The sequence below is a fragment of the Dasypus novemcinctus genome, chromosome 9 (assembly GCF_030445035.2).
Source record: "Dasypus novemcinctus isolate mDasNov1 chromosome 9, mDasNov1.1.hap2, whole genome shotgun sequence".
NCBI classification, from domain to species: domain Eukaryota; kingdom Metazoa; phylum Chordata; class Mammalia; order Cingulata; family Dasypodidae; genus Dasypus; species Dasypus novemcinctus.
The window spans coordinates 50476807-50499092 of NC_080681.1; the positions used below are offsets into that span (position 1 = coordinate 50476807).

The window sequence follows — 22286 nt, forward strand, 5'->3', positions numbered from 1 at the left end:
TAGCATCAAGCCAAGGGGAATACTGAGAAGTGAAATACAGAAAGCCTTCTTTCTACCTAAAATGTTTCCTAGATAAAAAGGGAGGTGGCTGCCAGCAAAGGTTGGAGAACTATCTCTGAGAAAGTTTGAATTAAGAGGCTTTTAAGGAAACGGATGTGGCTCAAGCAGTTGGGCTCCTGTGGGACCTCCATATAGGAGGTCCACAGTTCAGTGCCCAGGGCCTCCTGGTGAAGGCAAGTTGGCCCTGTGGTGAGATGGCCCACACAGGGTGCCAGCCCATGAGGGAGAGGCACATCCATGGGAATACCGCCCTGCGCAGGAGTGCCAGCTGATGCAAAGAGCTGGCGCAGCAAGATGACACAACAAGAGACACAGAAGAGAGACAATAAGAAGACGTAGCAGAACAGGGAGCTGAGGTAGCACAAGAGAACAATTGCCTCTCTCCCACTCTGGAAGGTCCCAGGATCAGTTCCCAGAGCCGCTGCCTAATAGAGTATAAGCAGACACAGAAGAACACACAGTGAATGGACACAGAGAGCAGACAAACGGGGCGGGGGGGAGGTAGGGGGTAAAAAAATTTTCTAAAAAAAAAAAGAATCTTTTAGCCTCCAGGCATCCTCTATCACACTGAGCTCATCCTTGTTGCAGCAAACACACTCTAACCAGGCACTGAACTGAGAGGCATGTAAAAAGCGCCACCTGCTGGTGGACCAAGGAAGTGCACATAAGTAAATAAGATCATGTGGCAGGTGAATACATATCAACAAAACTACTTAATAAATTTTTTTTAAAAAATTGCCTATTCTTGAGAACAAGAGTATAAAGCCAAAAAAAAGTAAGAGAAGCTTTGTCCAGACTTTACAACTCCCTCCCCAAGACCCTAGGAAACACATCTGTAACCCATTACAGAGTGCAGAGCCAATTTTGAGCAAATAAGAGAGACAATCCTAAAGATCCAGAACAGGCTGAACAAATAATCAAAGAAAAGCAGTACCACATGGCCGTCCACCACTAAATCCCTACAAAAGGGAGAGAAATGAAGCATCTGAGTAATCTCCCCTTCCTAATCAGATGCTTAAACATCAGCAAAAAATTATAAGCCATAATAAGAAAACAGAAGACATGGCTCAAGAAAAGGAATCTATCAAATTCCCAGAAGAGACACAGGATTTGAGACAGCTAGTCAACTAGATGCACACAAATTTCCAAAATCAAATTAATGAGTTGAAAGACAATATGGCTAAAGAGATAAAGGACATCAAGAAGCCACTGAGAGAGAACAAAGAATTTGAAAACCTGAATAGAAATGTAACAAAGCACATGGGAATGAAAGACATGATACATGAGATCAAAAACACATTAGAGAGAAACAGATGTGGCTCAGGCAGTTGGGCTCCCATGTACCAAATGGAGAGTCTGGGGTTCGATGCCCAGGGCCTCCTGGTGAAGGCAAGTTGGTCCATGCAGTGAGCCGGCCCACGTGGAGTGCTGGCCCATGCGGGAGTGCCGGCCAACATGGAGAGCTGGTGCAGCAAGATGATGCAACAAGAGACACAGAGGAGAGACAATGAGAAGATGTGGTGGAACAGGGAGTTGAGGTGGTGCAAGAGAAAGATCGCCTCTCTCCCACTCTGGAAGGTCCCAGAATCGGTTCCCAAAGCCGCCTAATGAGAATACAAGCAGACACAGAAAGAACATACAGAGAATGGACACAGAAAGCAGACAATGCAGAGGTAGGGGAGAGAAATAAATAAATAAAATAAATCTTAAAAAACCACATTAGAGGCATGAAACAGCAGACTTGAAATGACAGAAGAATGAGTGATACAGAACAGCTGAAACTGAAAGGAATAAAAAACAGAGAGAAAAATGGAAAAAATTGAGCAAAGGCTCAGAGAGTTGAATAACACAAAACACAATAACATACCTGCTATGGGAGTTCCAGGAAGAAAAGAGAAGGGAAAAGAGGAAGAAAGAGTATTTGAGGAAATCATAGCTGAAAATTTACCAACTCTCAAAAAAGAAATGACCTTACATGTCCAAGAATTGTACCATACCCCAATCAGAAAAAATCCGGACACCTACTCCAAGACACATACTACTCATAATGTCAGATGTCAAAGATAAAAAGAAAATTCTGAGAGCAGCAAGGGAGAGGCAAACCATCATACACCAAGGACACCCAGTAAGGGTGGATTTCTCATCAGAAACAATGGAGGCAAGAAGACAGTAGTACGATATAATTAGGATACTGAAAGAGAATATCTCCGAGCCAAGAATTTTTTATCCAGCAAAACTGTCTTTCAAATATCTTTCAAAGGTAAGGATAAAATATTTACAAACAAACTAAGAGAGTTCGTAAAAAAGAATCCACCTTTGCAGGAAATATTAAAGGAAGCCTAAGATACTGAAAGTAAAAAACAGGAAAGAGAGACTTGGAGGAAAGTATAGAAGAAAGAATTTAGCAGAAAGGATAACCAAAAGAGTAAAGAGACCAAAATATGATATGATATAGGAAAACCAAAGAATAAAATGGTGCAAGTAAATAATGCATTTACAGTCATATCATTGAATGTGAATGGATTGAAGTCCCCAATCAAAAGATACAGGCTGACAGAAAAGATTAAAAAATACATGAGCCTTCCTTATGCTGCCTAAAAGAAACTCACCTTAGACCAAGGGATACAAATAAGCTGAAAGAAAAGTGTTAGAAAGAAATATTCCATGTAATCATCAGTAACCCAAAAAAAGCAGGGGTAGCTATATACTAAGACCAAACAAAACAGGCTTTAAATGCAAAAAGTTATGAGACACAGAAGGCCATTATATATTAATAAAAGGACAATCCACCTAGAAGAAATAACAGTATAAATATCTATGTACCTAATCAGGGTACCCCAAATACATGAGGCAAACTCTGGCAAAACTGAAAGGAGAAAAAGACACCTCTAGAAAAACAGTTGGAGACTTCAACATACCACTCACATCATTAAATAGAACTAGACAGAAGATCAACAAGGAAACAGAGAACTTGACAAATATGATAAACAAGCTAGACTTAACAGACATATAGAATGCTGCAACCAAACTCAGTATGTTATACATTCTTCTCAAGTGCTCATGTATCTTTCTCCAGGACATTCCACATTATTAGGTCACATTGCTGGTGTCAACAAATACAAAAAAACTGAAATTATACAAAGCACTTTCTCAGATCACAATGGAATGAAACTGGAAATCAGTAATAGACAGGAAAGAGGTTAAGTTCACAAATGTGTGGAGTCTGAACAACTCAGTCCTAAATAATCACTGGGTCAAAGAAGAAATTATAAGTCAAATCAGTAAATATATTATGACAAATGAAAATGAGAAAACAACATTAAAATTTATGGGATACAGCAAAGGCAGTCCTGAGAGGGAAGGTTACAGCCTCTAAATCCTGTATTAAAATGGAAAAAAAAGCTAAAATCAAAGATCTAAGTGAACAACTGGAGATACCAGAAAAAGAACAGCAAACCAATCCCAAAGCAAGTAGAAGGGAAGAAATAATAAAGATTAAGCAGAATTAAATGAAACTGAGAACAAAAACCAATAGAGAATATCAACAAAACCCAAAGCTTATTCTTTGAGTAGATCAATAAAACTGGCAAACCCTAACTAGACTAACAAAGAAAAAAAGAGAGAAGATGTAAATAAATAAAATTAGAAATGAAAGTGGCGAAGTTGCAACTGACTCCACAGAAATAAAAAGGATCATAATAAATTTTGAGAAACTGTATGCCAACAAACCAGATAACCTAAATGAAATGGATAAATTCCTAGAAAAGCATAAACAACCTTCAATGATGCTAGAAGAAATAGAAAAACTTAAACTATTCACATTTAAAGAGATTAAATCAATCATCAAAAATCTCCCAACAAGGTCCCCTTCAACGGGGATGTAGAACATACCATCTGAGACATCCTCAGAGGGGTCTGTGCCACTTGTACCTATGTTGGAGCAGCTAAGCTGAAGGAGTTGACCCAGAGAACTACCTTCATCTGTGTCACCCAGAAGGTGAACCCAATCTTCAGTGATAACAGACCTGAGTAGTTCTGCCCTCCCAAGGCACCAGTACCCCACCAAAGGGAGCATCCCCCAAGTTCATCCCTGGCCCATGCCAGTTACTATGTTCTCCTGCAGTAACTCTACACTTTCCTTTCTGCGCACACACAAAATGCCCACGGCACTCAATGGGGAAGAAGCAAGGAAGAAGACAGACTGAGAAAACGAAGTATTAATAAAACAGTCAAATGGGAACCTGGGGACCCAGCATCCTGAAGATTATTAAAAGGAAAAGGCACAGATTGATACATAAGTGTCTTAGATGGCCTTGGTCTAGAAAATTGGCTTCATTAAATGAGACTTTTGAATACTTAAAAAAAAAATCTCCTAACAAAGAAAAATCCAGGACCAGATGGCTTCACAGGTGAATTTGAAGAATTAACACCAATCCTGTTAAAACTCTTCCAAAAAAATGTAAGAAAAGAGAAAATTACCCAACACATTTTATGAAGCCAACATCACCCTAATTACCAAAGCCAGATAAAGACACTACAAGAAAATTACAGACTAGTCTGTCTAATAAACATAGATGTAAAAATTCTCAACCAATTATTGCAAATACAATTGAACAGCATATCAAAGATGTATACATCATGACCGAGTGGAATTTATTCCTGGTATGCAAGGCTGGTTCAACATAATAAAATCAATTTACATAATATACCACATTAACAAATTGAGGGGAAAAAAAAACCCCACATGATCATCTTGATCAATGCAGAGAACGCATTCAACAAAATTCAGCATCCTTTCCTGATAAAAACAAGAGACAGGAATAAAAGAAAAAATTCCTCAATATGATAAAAGGCATATATGAAAACCTCACAGCCAACATCATACTCAATAGGGAGAGATTGAAAGCTTTCCCTCTAAGATCCAGAACATGATAAGGATGCCCACTGTCAACACTTCTATCCAACATTGTGCTAGAAGTTCTAGCTAGAGCAATCAGATAAGAAAAAAATTAATAAAACACCAAATAGGAAAAGAGGAAGTAAAACTCTCTGTAGAGGACATGATCCTATATTTAGAAAATTCTGGAATGTCTAGGACAAAGCTACTTGGGTACTAAATGAGTTTAGTAAAGTAGCAGGACACAAGGTCAACATGCAAAAATCAGTAATGTTTCTCTCCACTAGTATTGAACAATCTGAGGAAGAAATCGGGAAAATTCCATTTGTAACAGCAATAAAAAGACTCAATACCTAGGAACCAATTTAACCAAAGGAGTACAGGACCTATATGCAGAAAACTTCAAAACAAAGCTAAAAGAAATTTAAAAAGACCTAAACAAGTGGAAAGACATTCCATGTGCACACACTAGTAGACTAAATATCGTGAAGATGTCAATCCTACCCAAACTGATTTATAGATTCAATGTAATACCAATAAAATTCCAACACGCTACTTTACAGAAATAGAAAAGGCAATTTCCAAATTCACGTGGAAGGGAACATGCCCCTAATAGCCAAAAGCGTTCTAAAAAAAGAAGAGTAATACAGAAGGAATATCACTGCCTGACCTTGAAATTTATTACAAACCCACAGTAGTGAAAACAGCATGGTACTGGCATAAAGATAGATACATTGGTTAGTAGAATAGAATTGAGAGTTCAGAAATAAATCCTCACCTCTACAGCCAACTAGTGTTTGACAAACCTACTAAAGCCATGTTAGTGGGCAAAACAATCTCTTCAACAAATGTTACTGGAAGAGGGAAGTGGATTTGGCCCAATGGATAGGGCATCCGCCTACCACATGGGAGGTCCGTGGTTCAAACCCCAGGCCTCCTTGACCCGTGTGGAGCTGGCCCATGCACAGTGCTGATGCCCGCAAGGAGTGCCCTGCCACGCAGGGGTGTCTCCAACGTATGGGAGCCCCACGCGCAGGGAGTGCGCCCTGTAAAGAGAGCCACCCAGCGCGAAAGAAAGTGCAGCCTGCCCAAGAATGGCGCCGCACACACGGAGAGCTGACGTAACAAGATGACGCAACAAAAAGAAACACAGATTCCCAGTGCCTCTGATAAGGATAGAAGTGGTCACAGAAAAACACACAGCGAATGGACAGAGAGCAGACACCAGGGGGTGGGGGAGAAGGGGACAGAAATTAAAAAAATAGTAATAATAATAATTAATTAATCTTTTAAAAAAAAGGTTACTGGAAGAGCTGGATATCCCTAACAAAAAGAATGAAAGAGGATCCCCATCTCACTCCCTATACAATAATCAACTGAAAATAGATCAAAGACCTAAATATAAAAGCCAGGACCATAAAACTACTAGAAGAAAATGTAGGGAAATATTTTAAAGACCTTGTGTTAGGTGGTAGTTTTTTGCACCTAACACCCAAAGCATGAGCAACAAAAGAAAAAAATTGATAAATGGGATCTCCTCAAAATTAAACACTTGCACCTCACAGGACTTTGTCAAAATGGTAAAAAGGCAGCCAACTCAATGGGAGAAAATATTTGGAAATCACACATCCAATCTGATAATGGTTTAATATCCATGACACATAAAGAGATGCTACAACTCAACAATAAAGACAAATGACCCAATTAAAAAATGGGCCAAAGACTTGAATAGACATATGTCCAAAGAAGAAATACAAATGGCAAAAAAACACATGAAACAATGTTCAACTTTACTAGCAATTAGTGAAATGCAAGCCAAAGTTACAATGAGATACCATTTCACACCTATTAGAATGACCATTATTAAAAATACAGAGAACTACAAGTGTTGGAGAGGACATGGAGAGATAGGAACACTTATTCACTGTTGGTGGGAATGTAGAATGGTACAGCCACTGTGGAAGACTGTTTGGTAGTTCCTAAATCAATTGAATATAGATTTTCAATGTGACCTGGCAATACCACTACCGGTATATACCCAGAAGAACTGAGAGTAGTGACAGGAACAGACATCTGCACATCGATGTTCACAGCAGTGTTATACACAATTAGCAAAAGATGGAAGCAACCCAGGTGACCATGAACCAATGAATGGATAAACTGTGGTATATTCACATGATGGAATATTATACAGCTGTAAGAAGAAAGTAAGTCGTAAAGCATATGACAACATGAATGAACCTGGAGGACAATTATGAACTACTACTATGAACTACTATGAACTAAATATATAGTGTAATCTCATGGAGTTAATAACTTGAATATGGGTTACTAGAAAATAGAATGAGGTTACAGAATGGAAAGCTGGTGGTTAATTTGCAGAACTGGTAAAAAGGATGTGCATTAATCTTTGGAAATAAATAGAAAAGTTGAAAACCCGACATGATATTTGTAACTAGCAGCACTATTATTGGGTATGAGAGTGGTTTAAAGGGAAAGTCTAAGGTCATGTATATTAATAAAAGGGTAGCTAAAAAAGTAAAAAAAAAAACAAAAACCAAAAAAACCAGATATTAACAAATGTTTTAGAACTATAGTCCCAACAAAGAAACCCTAAAAAAACTTGTACCACCTTTTCAACCACTTCTCATTTCACTACTCATTTCTGGTGGGAGATGAGTGGGTGTGTGCGCATGTGTAAATGTGTTTTTCAGGGGGTGCATTAATTTTTTTAATCAATTTTAATGACACATTAGTAAAACATACAGCTCATCTAAAGTGTACAATCAATGGTATGTGGTATAATCACATAGTTGTGTATTCATCATGTCTATCATTATTAGAGCATTTTCATTATTCCAATAATAATAATAATAATTTTTTTAAAAGCAGGCAAAATTTTTTCCCCTAGATACAGGAATACAAATGATAGCTAGATGAAACCCAATTGAGTAAAAGTCAACAGATTAGGTTAGGTAGGTATAGTAGGCTGAATAATGGCCACTCTAAGATTTCAGGTCCTAATCCCTGGAACACGTAAACATCATTGTATAAGGAAAAAGAGTCTTTGTAGATGGAATTAAATTAAGGATCTCCACATGGGGAGATTATTTTAGATTATCCAGGGGGCCCTAAATCCAATCACAAGTGCCCTTATAAAAGAAAGACTGAGGGAGATTTGATATACAGAGGAGTAGATGATGTGAGCACAGAGACAGATTGGAGCAAGGTGCCACGAGGCCAAGGAATGTCAGCACCCAGAAGCTAGAAGAGGCAGGGAAAAGATTCTCCTCTAGAGCTTCTGGAGGGAGTGTGGCCCTGCTAACTCTTTGACTTTGGCCCTGTGATACTGATATCAGACTTCTGGCTTCCAGAACTGTGAAAGAATATACTCTGTTGTTTTAAGTTTGTGGTAACTTGTTTACAGTTGCGTCAAGAAACTAATACAGGGAAGCAGCTGTGGCTCAAGCAGTTGGGCATGAACCTACCACATGGGAAGTCCCAGGTTCGATTTCTGGTGCCTCCGAAAGAAGACAGGCAAGACAATGAGCTGACGTGACAGACTGGTGCAGCTAGCTGACGCAACCAGATAATGCAACAAGATGATGCAATGAAAAGACACAACAAGGAAACAAAATAAGAGATACAACAAGTGGGGAGCAGAAGTGGGTCAAGCGATTGGGCACCTTTCTCCCATGTGGGAGGTCTCAGGTTTGGTTCACAGTGCCTCCTAAAAAGATGAGCAGATAACAAATGAACACAAACAGCAGATAGCAAGCGCAAACAACTTGGGGGGGGGTGGTGGATAAATAAATAAAGTCTTAAAAAAAAACTAATACATTGGAGTGGGTGTCGCTCAGTGCTTGAGTGCATGCTTTACATGTCAGAGGTCCTGGGTTCAATCCCTGGTACCTCCAAAAAAAAGAAACTAATACAGTGGGTTATGTTAAGTAGATTATATTTGACAGATACAAAAAATATCTTTAGGGGGACGGAAATGACTCAAGTAGTTGAGTACCTACTTCACACAAGGGAGGTTCTGGGTTCAATTCCCAGTGCCTCCTAAAGAAAAACAAAAAACCCAATTCAGGGATGCCGATGTAGCTCAGTGGTTAAGTGCCAGCTTCCCACATTGAGGTCCTAGAATCAATAGTCGGCCCCAGTATCTCAAAAAAAAATTTTTTTTAATTATACTTTTTTCCTTTAGAATGATTCATTGTATTTTAGTTTCAAATCAAATATGAGCACAATATCTTAAAACTTTCTTATTTTATTCCTACCCATCAAGTATAAGTTCTCAGGAGTGGTCACAGGAATATTTACAAGTTTAAGATCATCCTCATCTGCTTTGTCCCAGGAATTAGAGTTGCCACAAGCACAGCTATGACAAGAATTGATACTCTGGACCTAAAATTAAGAGCAACAAAAAAAAGTTACTTCAAAACTGCTCTTGTGATAGAATATAGTGATCTTTTATATTTACAAATTATTTATAGAAATCCTTGTAGAACAATCTGTGTCATTTCCAATTGGAGAAATAATTCTGATTATGCTCAAACTTAGCAGTTATATGACCCTAACTCTTCTGAGCCTTATTTACTCAAATTTATACATGAACAATATTCTGAATATAAATCATTTCCATTTAAAAAATCAAGCATATTTTATATTTATTTACTGTTTTAGTTAAGTATTTATATAAATTTTATCTACCCCTACCCCATTTGAGAGAGCTAGCTTATTTTCCTCTCAAGAATGTTTTACAATGCTGACTCTTTGCTAAATGATAACTATAATTAAAGAGCCTCCTCTATCATCTTTGTACACTCCCTTTCTCTGCAAAATCCACTGAACTAATCATTTCAATCACCTCTCTGCAGATGACTGCCAAATCTCTAGCTCCAGTTCTATCTTCTTTTGAGAAATCTAGGCTCACATTTTTTTTTAAAGATTTATTTTTTATTTATTTCTCTCCCCTGCTCCGCTCCCCTCCCCCCAGTTGTCTGCTCTCTGTGTCCATTTGCTGTGTGTTCTTCTTGTCCGCTTATATTTTTGTCAGTGGCACCAGGAATCTGTGTCTCATTTTGTTGTGTCATCTTGCTGCGTCAGCTCTCCGTGTGTGCGGCACCACTCCTGGGCAGGCTGCACTTTTTTCGGGCTGGGTGGCTCTCCTTACAGCGTGCACTCCTTGCACGTGGTGCTCCCCTATGCAGGGGACACCCTTGCATGGCAGAGCACTCCTTGTGTGCATCAGCATTGTGTGTGGGCCAGCTCAACACATGGGTCAGGAGGCCCTGGGTTTGGACCCTGGACCTCCCATGTGGTAGGCGGATGCTCTATCAGTTGAGCCAAATATGCTTTCCTCCAGGCTCACATTTTCATCTGCCAACAAGGTAATTCCATTTGGCTCTCCACTGCCATCTCAAAGTGACCAGATAAAAAATAAGAGCTTAGCTTCTTCCCACAATAAAAATTCTTCCTCCTGTCAAGATCACTAATATTACTTCCATACCCACAGATTCTCAAACTAGAAATAGGAAGTCATCTTTGAGTTATTTACTATACATTTTATATCTAGTTTCCAAGATTTGTGGAACCTGTACTCTCCACTTCTGTTGTCATGACCCTAATTTAGGCACTTATTACCTACTGCTTCAACCACTCCAGCACATCCCTGACTACTGGCTGAAAAGGCATTTGACTGCCTTCATCCCTAATTGACCTCACCACAGGCAGACTAATTTACCTTTTTAAAATATTACACTGACCATGTTTCAACCCTACTCAAAAGTCTTCTTTCGAAAGCACCTCACAATCTAGAATAAATTTGAAAATCTTTAATTTGGCATTCATAGACTTCTTGATGTATTTCTCCAAACTTTCATTTTCACTTCTTGATTTATCACGTAGTGCCAGTGAAACCAAACTATTCACTGTATACTATGCTTTCCAATGTCTTGGACGTTATTCGTGCTTCTCGCTCTGCCAGGAATGTTCCCAAAGTTGAAGTGAGGGTAGGTATTGTTTGTAAAATCCATGTAGAAAGAAAAAATAAATTAATAAAATCCAGGCTGAAGTCTGGATTCATGGTCCTGGCAGAGAAGAGGAATGACTAGGTCAGCTGAGGCCAATACATAAAGAGATTCTCAAGACTTGTTACCCACACTACTATCATGAAACTCCCTTTCTCTTACATCTAAGTCAAGAAAAATAGCTCCCAGTAAAGAAAATTCAGGCAGAGACACTTCTCTGATACAGAGGAAGTCCAGATGGCAAAATGCACATATATTTCATTATCCTGGTCAGATTTACAGAGGAACTGTAAGTCTGCAAACTTTGATCTAGATGGTCCTTCCAGAGGCATTAAAAATTGGGACAGCTATATATTTCAGTGAAATACAGAAGCAAGGTTCAAATCAGAATACGGTATTCTACAAATGTGTTTTAAAAAGGGATATATAAAATATGGTTTAGGCATTCACTCTCGGGAAGTAAACAATGGTCTTTGTCTCCAACAGGAATTGATCAGGAACATATTTTGCTTTTTTTTTTTTTCTCCTCTTCTGAATTTAGTACCAAGTGCAGATCCTACATATTTTTTAAACTATATTATATTTAAATGAATACTAACTTCATTTCTTACTTGTCAATCCATACTTTATTAATGCTCCAAAGATGAAGGAAGAACAATATATGTGGCCTCAGCAAGCCAAACATTTTTACCTAAGCAAGCTCATCAAGTGATTTTTTTTGTGTGACCTAGCACAGTCTGCCTGAACCTTCAGCCATTTGTAGAACACCTAGGTTTGCAGCAATGTTTCTGTATCATGACCATTCTCATAGGGTCCCAAGGTATCACATCATTTACTTAAAGAAACCTGGAATCGAACTGGCTGACTATCTGGTAAATGAAGTATTTTACTTGCCTAAAGAAAGTAAGCTCAACCAGATGATTTTCTTAAGGTTCTTTCTGTACTAAAAGTTATGGTTTTATAGCATTTAAGTCAAAAGATAACAATAGCTATATAAACAAACATAAATAATTGTGTATTTTTTCTTTACTTACAGAGGCCAAACTCTGCGCAGAACCTGAATATTTACTGAAAATTCCTCCATTAGCATAGTTACAAAACTGAGATCCTTTATCTTTGTTGGAACTCAAAGACAGTATCAAATTCTGTCTACTAATGGAACAACTTGAACCTGTCAAACAAACATACTCATATTAAAAGAAGCAATAACTGCAATCCTAATTGTTATATTATCTGATTATAATAATTGATAAAGTTTACATTACATTCACTCAAAAATCTTATTTTAAAGTATACTTCATGAAATTGGAAAAATTACTAAATATACACCATTAATAAAATTACATCTCTGTAGAGTGCTTTTTTTTTTTAAGATTTATTTATTTATTTATTTATCCCCCACTGCCCCAGTTGTCTGCTCTCTGTGTCCATTCACTGTGCATTCTTCTGTGTCTGCTTGTCTCCCCTTTAGGTGGCACTGGAAACTGATCCTGGGACCTTCCAGAGTGGGAGAGAGGTGCTCAATCTATTGTGCCACCTCAGCAACCTAGTCTGCCGCGTTATTGTCTCTCCTCTGTGTTTCTTTTTATTGCATCATCTTGTTGTGCCAGCTCTTCACTCAGGCCAGCTTGCCACATGGGCCAGCAGTCTGCTCAGGCCGGCTTTCTGCTCAAGCCAAATTGCCATGCAGGCCAGCTTACCTTCACCAGGAGGTCCCGGGAATTGAAACCTGGACCTCCATATGGCAGACGGGAGCCCAACAGTTTGAGCCACATCCGCTTCCCTGTATAGTGCTTTTTAACACTGCTAAAATCTGCTTCTGAAATGAAGAGTATAACACTCACCTAATAGAGCAATATTTGAATAGTCTATACTGTAATCAGTATAAAAATATTGGCAACAATGACCCTTCAAATTTTAAATTTAACAAAATATAAGCACTTCCTTTCCTGAATTATATCTAAGCTTTATCTATATTGCATTACAGTATATATATTTTTTATTTTTCTCTCCCCTACCCATCTACACATTCTTCTAGGACAGACATCATGTAATTCAACTCCTGGCACTTACAAGTTATATGACCTTGGGCAAATCACTTAACTTTTCCATGTCTCACTTTTCTTGATGTATAAAATGGGAATGATAACATAGGAGTACAGTCCTAATTCTTGGAATTGCTGTAAAAGTGAAATAAATAAAACCCTGAATAGACAGTACTTAGCACAGCAACTGACTCCTAATAAAATCTCAATGAGTGAGGCCATCATTATTGTTGTAATGTCCATGGTGCCTGGCAATGAAATAGCCAAACATTAAATCCATCAAATAGTAATCCATTAAAAATTTGCTGAACAAAACATGTGTTACACTAAATTAAAAAAAAAGAAAACAGTATGCTCAAGAAATTATTTTTATGGAAACAATTTGGCAATATGTGCCATATCCCTAATAAAAATTACAGATCTTTTATAGGCCATCAATTCTACTTCTAAAATTGTACATACTAAGGAAATAACCAGACAAGTACATGCAAAGTTATATACAAAGCAAGAAAAGACAATCATCCTAAAGGTAATAATAGAGGCTTGGCTAAATAAATTATGGTACATTTGTACAAACTTAACACTATGTACCTATTAAAAATGACAGCATAAAGATGTTATCTACATAATATCTCATATACTGTTAAATATCTTAAAAGCAAGTTACAAAGGTCATGATCACAATTTTATTTGAAAAATATAAAACATTTCTTGTATATAAAATTTTGTGTGTCACTACAATACTTAAATGTAAACAACAATGGAAGAATGTATGCTAAAGTATTATCAGTAATTATTTCTGGGGGGTGGAATTTCAAGGGATTTTTATTTTTTCTGTTTCCTTATCTGTATTTACTAATCTTTTAAAAAATGAATATATATTACTTATGATTTAAATATTAAGGAAGGAAATTTTGGAGACTAAAACTGAAGTCAGAGCACTCTAGTTATGATATAGAGATAAAATTTCCTTTCTAGACTTAGGTCAGCTATTTGCACATACCTTTGTCTGATTCTGCTCTTTTTGTGTATTCAAGTATGAGATGCTCTGGTTCCCATGGCAATATTTTTCCTTTTTTTTTCCCACGTCTTCTTTTAAAGTGATGGGCCAGAAAAATTACAGATACAGCACTCACTGCAGATACCACAAACAACTTTTTAACTCCTGGCGAAAATTTAATCTGGAAAAGATACAGTTAGAGAAAAAAAATCTTTTATTTGTTCACTTAAAGTAAGGACATGGGAACTAAACTTATTCTTCAGCTAACTTATTTCTATATATTACCAAGAGAATGAAATTTCACTCTTTTAATGACAGCTAACCCAATTTCATTTTTAACAACACATAAAAATGTAACAATTTATATCTTACTGCTCTGAAGTTCTCAAGTAAACAGTATTACCCAAAGTCAACGGAAGCACAAAATAATTCAATCCCATTAATATTTTGATGTAATTCATGTACCTGAATCTTCTGGTTGAATCACAGTGAGACTTTTAATTACAGCAATGATTAAATCATTCTTTTAGATTGAACAAAATTTTTAAAACTATCTGGAGACTTGGGCAAACAGAAGTTTACTAGTTTCTAAATACTAAAGTAAGCCCTTTTATTCACAAATTATACAACAAAAATTTACTTGGTAACTTACAACATACCAGGACTATGCTATGCTTTAAAATCGTATTAAATTCCATTCAGCAAGCATATACAGAATGATAAGGAATCACTGGGAAACAAGAGGACACAGATACTGCTTCCCTCAAGCAATGTGTTAACTAGTTGTAGAGACAGATACATTGCCAAATAATTACAGTATAGTGTGATAAATACAGTAACACAAATATTTGCTAAGTACTAACATTAGAACAAGAGGTAATTAACTTTTCCTTGGGCAACAGACATTAATTGCCTAAAATGCAAAGGAACGCTAAAATAAAGCTAAAGAGAGGACTGGGGGAAGATGGCATCAGATTAGGCAGACAAGGCTTAGCTCTCTCCCAAAAAATAATGGAGAAAGAGCCAAAAGCTGCCTGAGGGACCTACTTTGGGGGTCAGCAGACCAGGACAGTGCTACACCACTCCCAGGACCATGAGGAACTGACAGAGGAAGAACTTGAAACAATACACTGTGCGTTACTAAACCTCCCAGTCTCCCCTTCCCCACCCCCAAGATACAAAAGTGAGGTAAAACCCTAGCTCACTGCTGCTGACTGAGAGGGAACAGATGTATTCCTCCCTGTCAGCTTTAAAAGGGAAAAGGGAGGGGGGTCAAGGAACTTTTCTTCAATAAATTTGGCCAGTGGAGGCTGCTTGGAATCTTGGCTCTGGTCAAACCAAAACAAAGGAAAACAGAGAGAGAGAGAGAGAGAGAGAGAGACGCCTTCGTGGAAAGGTGCACAACGAGCGCCATCTGCTGGCAGGTCTGGAAATGGCATGGACAAAAACTGCCTTTGGGTCTCTCTACTCTCTAACTTCTGGGAGAAAATCTGCGCCATTAGTGAGTCCCTGGCATGATTTTGCTAACTTAAGCCGGGCAATTTTAAATACTTAGGATAAATTGAACCAAATATCAAAGAAAAGTTGTGAAAAAATAACAATAGGGAAGAGAGACAAATTGGCCATCAGAGTAAATTCATCAACATGTTCAGATGCCTAGACCTCAGCAAAAAATTACAAGTTATACTAGGAAATGGGAAAAGAGGGCCCAGGCAAAGGAACAAACCAAATATCCTGAAAAAATACAGGATTTAAAACAATCAATGATAATCACATAACTCTCCTAAGTCAATTGCAAGAATTGAAAGAAAATATATGATTAAAGAGGTAAAGGATATTAAGACAACACTGGGTGAGCATAAAGAAAAATGTAAAAGCCTTCAAAGAAAAGTAATAGACCTTATGGGAATGATAGATACAATGGATGAAAATAAAAATACAGTAGAGACAAATAAGAGCAGATTTGAACTGCTTAAAGACAGAATTAGTGACCAAACAGACTAAATCCTGAGACAACTACTATTCAGAATGACCAATACCAGCAATAAGGAGAAGATTCTGAAAGCAGCAAAAGAAAAGAAAAGCATCACATACAAGGGAAACGTGATAAGATTGAGGGCTGACCTCTCATCAGAAACCATAGAGGAGCAAAGAAAGTGGAATAATGTATTTAAGTACTGAAAGAGAAACTGCCGGCCAAGAATTTTGCATCCAGCAAGCTGGCCTTCGAAAGTGAAGGGAAGCTCAAAATCTTCACAGATAAACAAAATCTGATAGAATATGTTACCAAAAGACCAAAATTACATGAGACACTAAAGGGAGTGCTGTAGTCTGAAAGGAAAAAAAAAAGGGCAAGAGACTTGGAGAAGAGTGTAGATATGAAGATTATTAGAAAGAGTAAATTAAAAGGTAAAAGACAGACAATAGTATGATATGACAAGAGAAAGCAAAAGGTCAACTTGAATGAAGTAATGCCTTTACAGTAATAACATTGAATGTTAATGGATTGAACTCCCAATCATAAGACAGACTGATAGAATGGATAAAAAAATATGAGCAATCTATATGCTGTCTACAAGAGAGTCACCTCAGACATAAGGACACAACTAGATTAAAAGTAAAAGGTTGGAAAAAGATATTCCACACAAATAGTAACCAAAAAAGAGCTGGAGCAGCGATACTAATATTGGACAAAATAGATTTTAAATGCAAAACCATTATAAGGGATGGAGAAGGTAATTATATATTAATAAAAGGGGAAATTCAGCAAGAAGAAATAACTATACTAAATATTTATACACCTAACCTCAGTATCCCAGATACATGAAGCATACACTGGCAAAGCTGAAGGGAGAAATAAATGTCTCTACAATAATATCTGGAGACTTCAATACACCACTCTCAGTATTAGATAGAACACCTGGACAGAGGATAAATAAAGTAACAGGAAGCTTGAATAATATGATAATGAACTAGACCTAACAGACATCTATAGAGCACTGCACCCCAAAACAGCAGGATATAATTCTTTTATAGTGGTCATGGATCCTTCTCCAAGATAGACTATATGTTGGGTCACAAGACAAGTCTCAAAAATTTTAAAAGATTGAAATTATATAAAACACTTTCTCTGATCATAACAGAAAGAAGCTAAAAATTAATAATGGATGGAAAAAGGGAAAATTCACAAATATATGGAGATTAAACAACACACTCTTAAATAATCAGTGGGTCAAAGAAGAAATTGCAAGAGAATCCAGCAAATATCCAGAGATGAATGAAAATGAAACACAACATATCAAAACCTATGGGACACAGCAAAGGTAATGCTGAGAGGGAAATTTACAGCCTTCAATGCTTAACTAAAAAAGAAGAAAGAGCTAAAATTGAAGACCTAACTGTATACCAGGAGGACTAGAAAAAGAAGAGCAAACTAATCCCAAGCCAAGCTGAAGGAAAGAAATAGTAAAGAGCAGAAATGAATGAAACTGAGAATAAAAAAAACAATAGAGAGAATCAACAAAACTGAAAGTTGGTTCTTTGAGAAGATCAACAAAATCAACAAACCCTTAGCTAAAAGAAAAAAAAGAGAGAAGATACAAATTAAAAAATCAAAAATGAGAAGCAGAACATTACCACTGACCCCACAGAAATAAGAGAGATCACAAGAGGATACTATGAACAACTGTATACAAAAAACCTAGAAAACGTAGATAAGATGAACAAATTCCCAAAAACACATGAACCAGCTACACTGACACTAGAAGAAATAGAAGACCTCAACAAACCAATCACAAGAGATTGAAATAGTCATCAAATAGTCATCAAAAACCTCCTCAAGGCAAAAATCCCAGGACCAGATGGCTTCACAGGTGAATTCTACCAATTATTCAAAGACGACCTAATACTGATTTGCTCAAGCTTTTCCAAAAGATTGAACAGGAAAGAATGCTACCAAATTCATTCAATGAAGGCAATATCACCCTAATGCCAAAACCAGATAAAGATACTAGGAAAAAAGAAAATTACAGACAAATATCTCTAATGAATATAGATGCAAAAATCCTCAACAAAATACTTGTAAACTGAATCCAAAAGCACATTAAAAGAATTATACACCATGATCAAGTGGATTTTATCCCAGGTATGCAAGGGTGGTTCAACAAAAGTAAATCAATTAGTGTAATAAACCACATAAACTGAAGAAGAAAAATCACATGATCCTCTCTATTGATGCAGAAAAGGTATTTGACAAAATACAGCACCATTTCTTGATAAAAACACTCCAAAAGATAGGAATAGAAGAAAGCTTTTTCAATATGGTAAAGTGCATATATGAAAAACATACAGGTAGCATTGAACTCAACATTGAAAGACTGAGAGCTTTTGCACTGAGATCAATATTGTGCTAGAAGTTCTAGCTAGAGTAAAATAAAGGTTTGGAGATGGTCAGGGTTGGAAAGAGTGTCACTTTCAATAAGAACAACAACAAAAAAGACAAACTAGTATCAGGTTCGCAACACTTCTTGAACCCATCAGAATAAGTTCAGAGAGCAACGAACTGGCTCTGAAATTTAGGAGACACTGGCATTGGAAGGGAGAGAAAAGACACAAACCTTGGCTTACAAAGACAAGATACAGCTGGGCAATGATGAGTTCAGCGAGCATGACTGAAAAATTGGTGGAGACTGAGTGTGCACTTGTAAGAGAGGGTGAAACTCCAGGAGCTGTTTACAGAGTGATAATCCACTTAAAATATAAGTTTTAGGTATTATCTTCATGCATCCCACCAGGAAGGTATTCGTAAAAAAAAAAAAGGACACATCCTAAAAAGGTTTGGATTTGGAAAGGGAAACAGCAGCCTCTGTTGAGGGGAACATAACTGCATCAGTAACCTTCTCCAGTAACACCATGGAACAAAAGACTTATGCTTTGTAATGAAGACTTAACTTTGGAGAGAAATTTATACCATTAAATGTTTACATTAGAAAAGAAGAAAGGTATCAAATCAGTAATGTAAGCTTCAACCTTAAAAAAAGAAACAGCAAACTCAATTAAAGCAAGCAGAATGGAGGAAGTAATAATGATCAAAGCAGAAATCAATGAAATGGAAATCAATGAAATGGAAAATCAATAGACACAAGAGCTGGCTCTTTGAAAAACCCATAAATTGGTAAACCTCTAACCATGGGGAAAAGAGAAAAGATACAATTTACCAAATATTAATAGAAATGAAACAGAAGTATCTGGGAAGCACAGTGTACTCCAACTATAACAACTCCAATAGTCCTACCACAAGGTAATATTCAGAAGGCCAAAATGCCAAAGATAAAGAGAAAATTCTGAAAGCTGCAAAGAAGTGAAACATCACATAAAAGGAAGGTCCAGTAAGACTTAGTAAGATTTCTCTTCAAAAACCATGGAGGAGAGAAGACAGTGGTGAGATATAATTAAGGAAATATAAAAAGTGCCAGCCAAAAAGTCTTTATCTAGCAAAAGTGTCCTTCAAATATGACAGTGAGATTAAAATATTCATAGACAAACAGAAACTAAGAGAGTTTGTAAACAAGAATCCAGCTCTGCAGGAAACACTAAAGGGAGCTCTGCAGCCCAAAAAGACAAGAGAGAGAGGCTTAGAGGAGACTGTAGAAGTGAAGACTATCAGAAAGTGTAACCAAAACAGTAAAAAAGCAGACAAAAACAAGATATCACAAGAAAGCTAAAAAATAAAATGGTTGAAGTAATGTCTTTACAGTAATAATATTGAATGTAAATGGCCAATCAAAAGTCATATCCTGAAGGGAACAGATGTAACTCAAGTGGTAGTGCATCTGCTTCCCATTTATGAGGTCCTAGGGGCAGCGGACTTGACCCAGTGGTTAGGGCATCCATCTACCACATGGGAGGTCCATGGTTCAAACCCTGAGCCTCCTTGACCCGTGTGGAGCTGGCCCATGCACAGTGCTGATGCACACAAGGAGTACCGTGCCACGCAAGGGGTGTCCCCCATGTAGGGGAGCCCCACGCACAAGGAGTGCGCCATGTCAGGAGCTGCCCAGCGCCAAAGAACGTGCAGCCTGCCCAGGAATGGCGCCGCACACATGGAGAACTGACACAACAAGTTGACGCAACAAAAAGAAACACAGATTCCCGTGCCGCTGACAACATCAGAAGCAGACAAAGAAGACACAGCGAATAGACACAGGGAACAGACAACTGGGATGGGGGTGGGGGGGTAGGGAAGGGGAGAGTAATAAATAAATAAATCTTTTTTAAAAAATTATGAGGTCCTAGGTTAGATTCTTGGTACCTCCTAAAAACAAAACAAATAAACAACAACAACAACAAAAAAAAACTTTCATTGGGAAGCAGATGTCGCTCAGTGGTTGAGCACCTGCCTTCCCACCCACACACACACAAAAGGCATAGGCTCACAGAATGGATAAGAGAACACAAGCGATCCATATGATGTCTTCAGGAAACTCACCTTAGATCCAAGTATGCAAATAGACTGAAAGTGAAAGGTTGAAAAAAGATACTCAATGCAAACAGAAACCAAAAGAGAACAGGGATAGCTATACTGGTGTCAGACAAAACCGACTTTAAATGCAGAAAAGTGTTAAGAGATGCAGAAGGCCCTTATATATTAATAAAAGGGAAAATCCACCAGGTGATAAAACAATCATAAACATCTATACACCAAATCAAGTTGCCCAAAAATACATAAGGCAAATTCTGGCAAAACTGAAGGGAGAAATAGACATCTCCACAATAATCGTTGGACACTTCAGCACACCCCTCACGTCATTAGAGAGAACAACTAGATAGAAGATCAACAAGGAAACAGAGAACTTGAACAATATATTAAATAAGCTATACCTCACAGATGTATACAGAAAGTTGCACCAAAACTCAGTTATACATTCTTCTCAATTGTCCATGTATCTTTCTCCAGGATAGACATGTTAGGTCACAATGTAGCTCTCAATAAATGTAAAAAGTCTGAAACTATACAAAGCACCTTCTCAGATCATAATGGAATGAAACTGGAAATCGATAATAGAAAAGAGATAAATTTGCAAATGTGTGGAGGCTGAACAACTACTCCCAAATAATCACTGGGTCAAAAAAGAAATTGCAAGTGAAATTGGTAAATATATTGAGACAAATGAAAAGGAGAACACTACTTATCAAAATTTATGGGGATTACAACAAGATGGAGGCAGAGTAAGGAGCTCTTAGAGTCAGTTCCTGCTACAGGGCAGTTAGAAAACACCCAGAGCTCTCTGGAGCCAGGTGAAGCACCTGTTTGGGGGCTTCAGGAGGCCAGAAGAGCATCCTGCAACATCTTTGAAGGAATGGAAGGAAGAGACTGCCCATCTGCTGAGAAGACTCGTAAGTAGAATGTTCCATGCCACGGAGGCCGATGCCCATCCTCCACTGGAGGCACAACCTGCCTCGGGAAGTGGTCTGTGTCTGGAATTGAAAGCTCCACTTCCCAAAAATGGGGGAGGAAGAAACAGTTAGGCACCAACCTCAGCTTCTGATGAGTAAATTCAGCAGGCTAAAGTATAACCATAAGAACAGCTAAAGTTTGAACCTGTCCAAGTCAGAAAGAGGCCAGTAGCCGCCATCTTAACTATGCACCTGGCATGAGGGGAAGCAGGGCGGACTGAAAATTCCAGTGCAGGTGGGTATCGGCTTCTTTCCATCCATGTCAGACTGCAGCTCCAGCCTAGGTCCCAGACACACCTCCGGCAGGAAGGAAGCTGCGGGGCCCCGTGCCAGCATCTCCAGGAAATTACTGGCCAAGCCACAGAGGCCAGTGATTATCCTACTTTGGTAGTGCAAGCTGCCCCAGCAGGTATTCTGTGGCTGGAATTGGAAGCTCCATTTCCCAAAACATGGGAGGAGGAGATGGTGGGCCACCTATTTCAGCTACTGATTAGTAGAACCGGCTGGCTAAGGTATAAGCTTAGGAATAGCTAGGGTGTGAATCTGTCCAATTCAGAAAGAGGTTGATGGTCACCATTTTTACTCTGCCCCCAGCCTGAGGGGGAAACCCAGCTGGCTGAAAATCACAGTGACAGTAGGAACAAGTTTCTTTCACCCAGATCGGCCTGCAGCCCTAGACTAGGTTTCAGCCCCACCTCTGGCAGGGAGGAGGCTGGCGGGCCCTTCACAGCCTATCCAGGTAACTACAGGTACCCTTGGCTGGCATAGACTGAATAATCAGAAGTCTACCGGGGCAA

General features: G+C 38.1%; 1 protein-coding gene across 6 annotated transcripts in view; it reads right to left on the reverse strand.

The window, feature by feature from the left end:
• Positions 1-22286, reverse strand: part of MIGA1 (mitoguardin 1) — a 148390-nt gene that overhangs the window by 104019 nt on the left and 22085 nt on the right. For all 6 annotated transcript variants that reach the window (XM_058303333.2, XM_004472835.5, XM_004472834.5 and 3 more), the window contains 3 exons: positions 14038-14215; positions 12024-12160; positions 9238-9364 (listed from right to left, as the gene is read on the reverse strand). In XM_058303333.2, coding sequence (XP_058159316.1) covers positions 9238-9364; positions 12024-12160; positions 14038-14215 — 442 coding nt within the window. The remainder of the gene's footprint in view (positions 1-9237; positions 9365-12023; positions 12161-14037; positions 14216-22286) is intronic.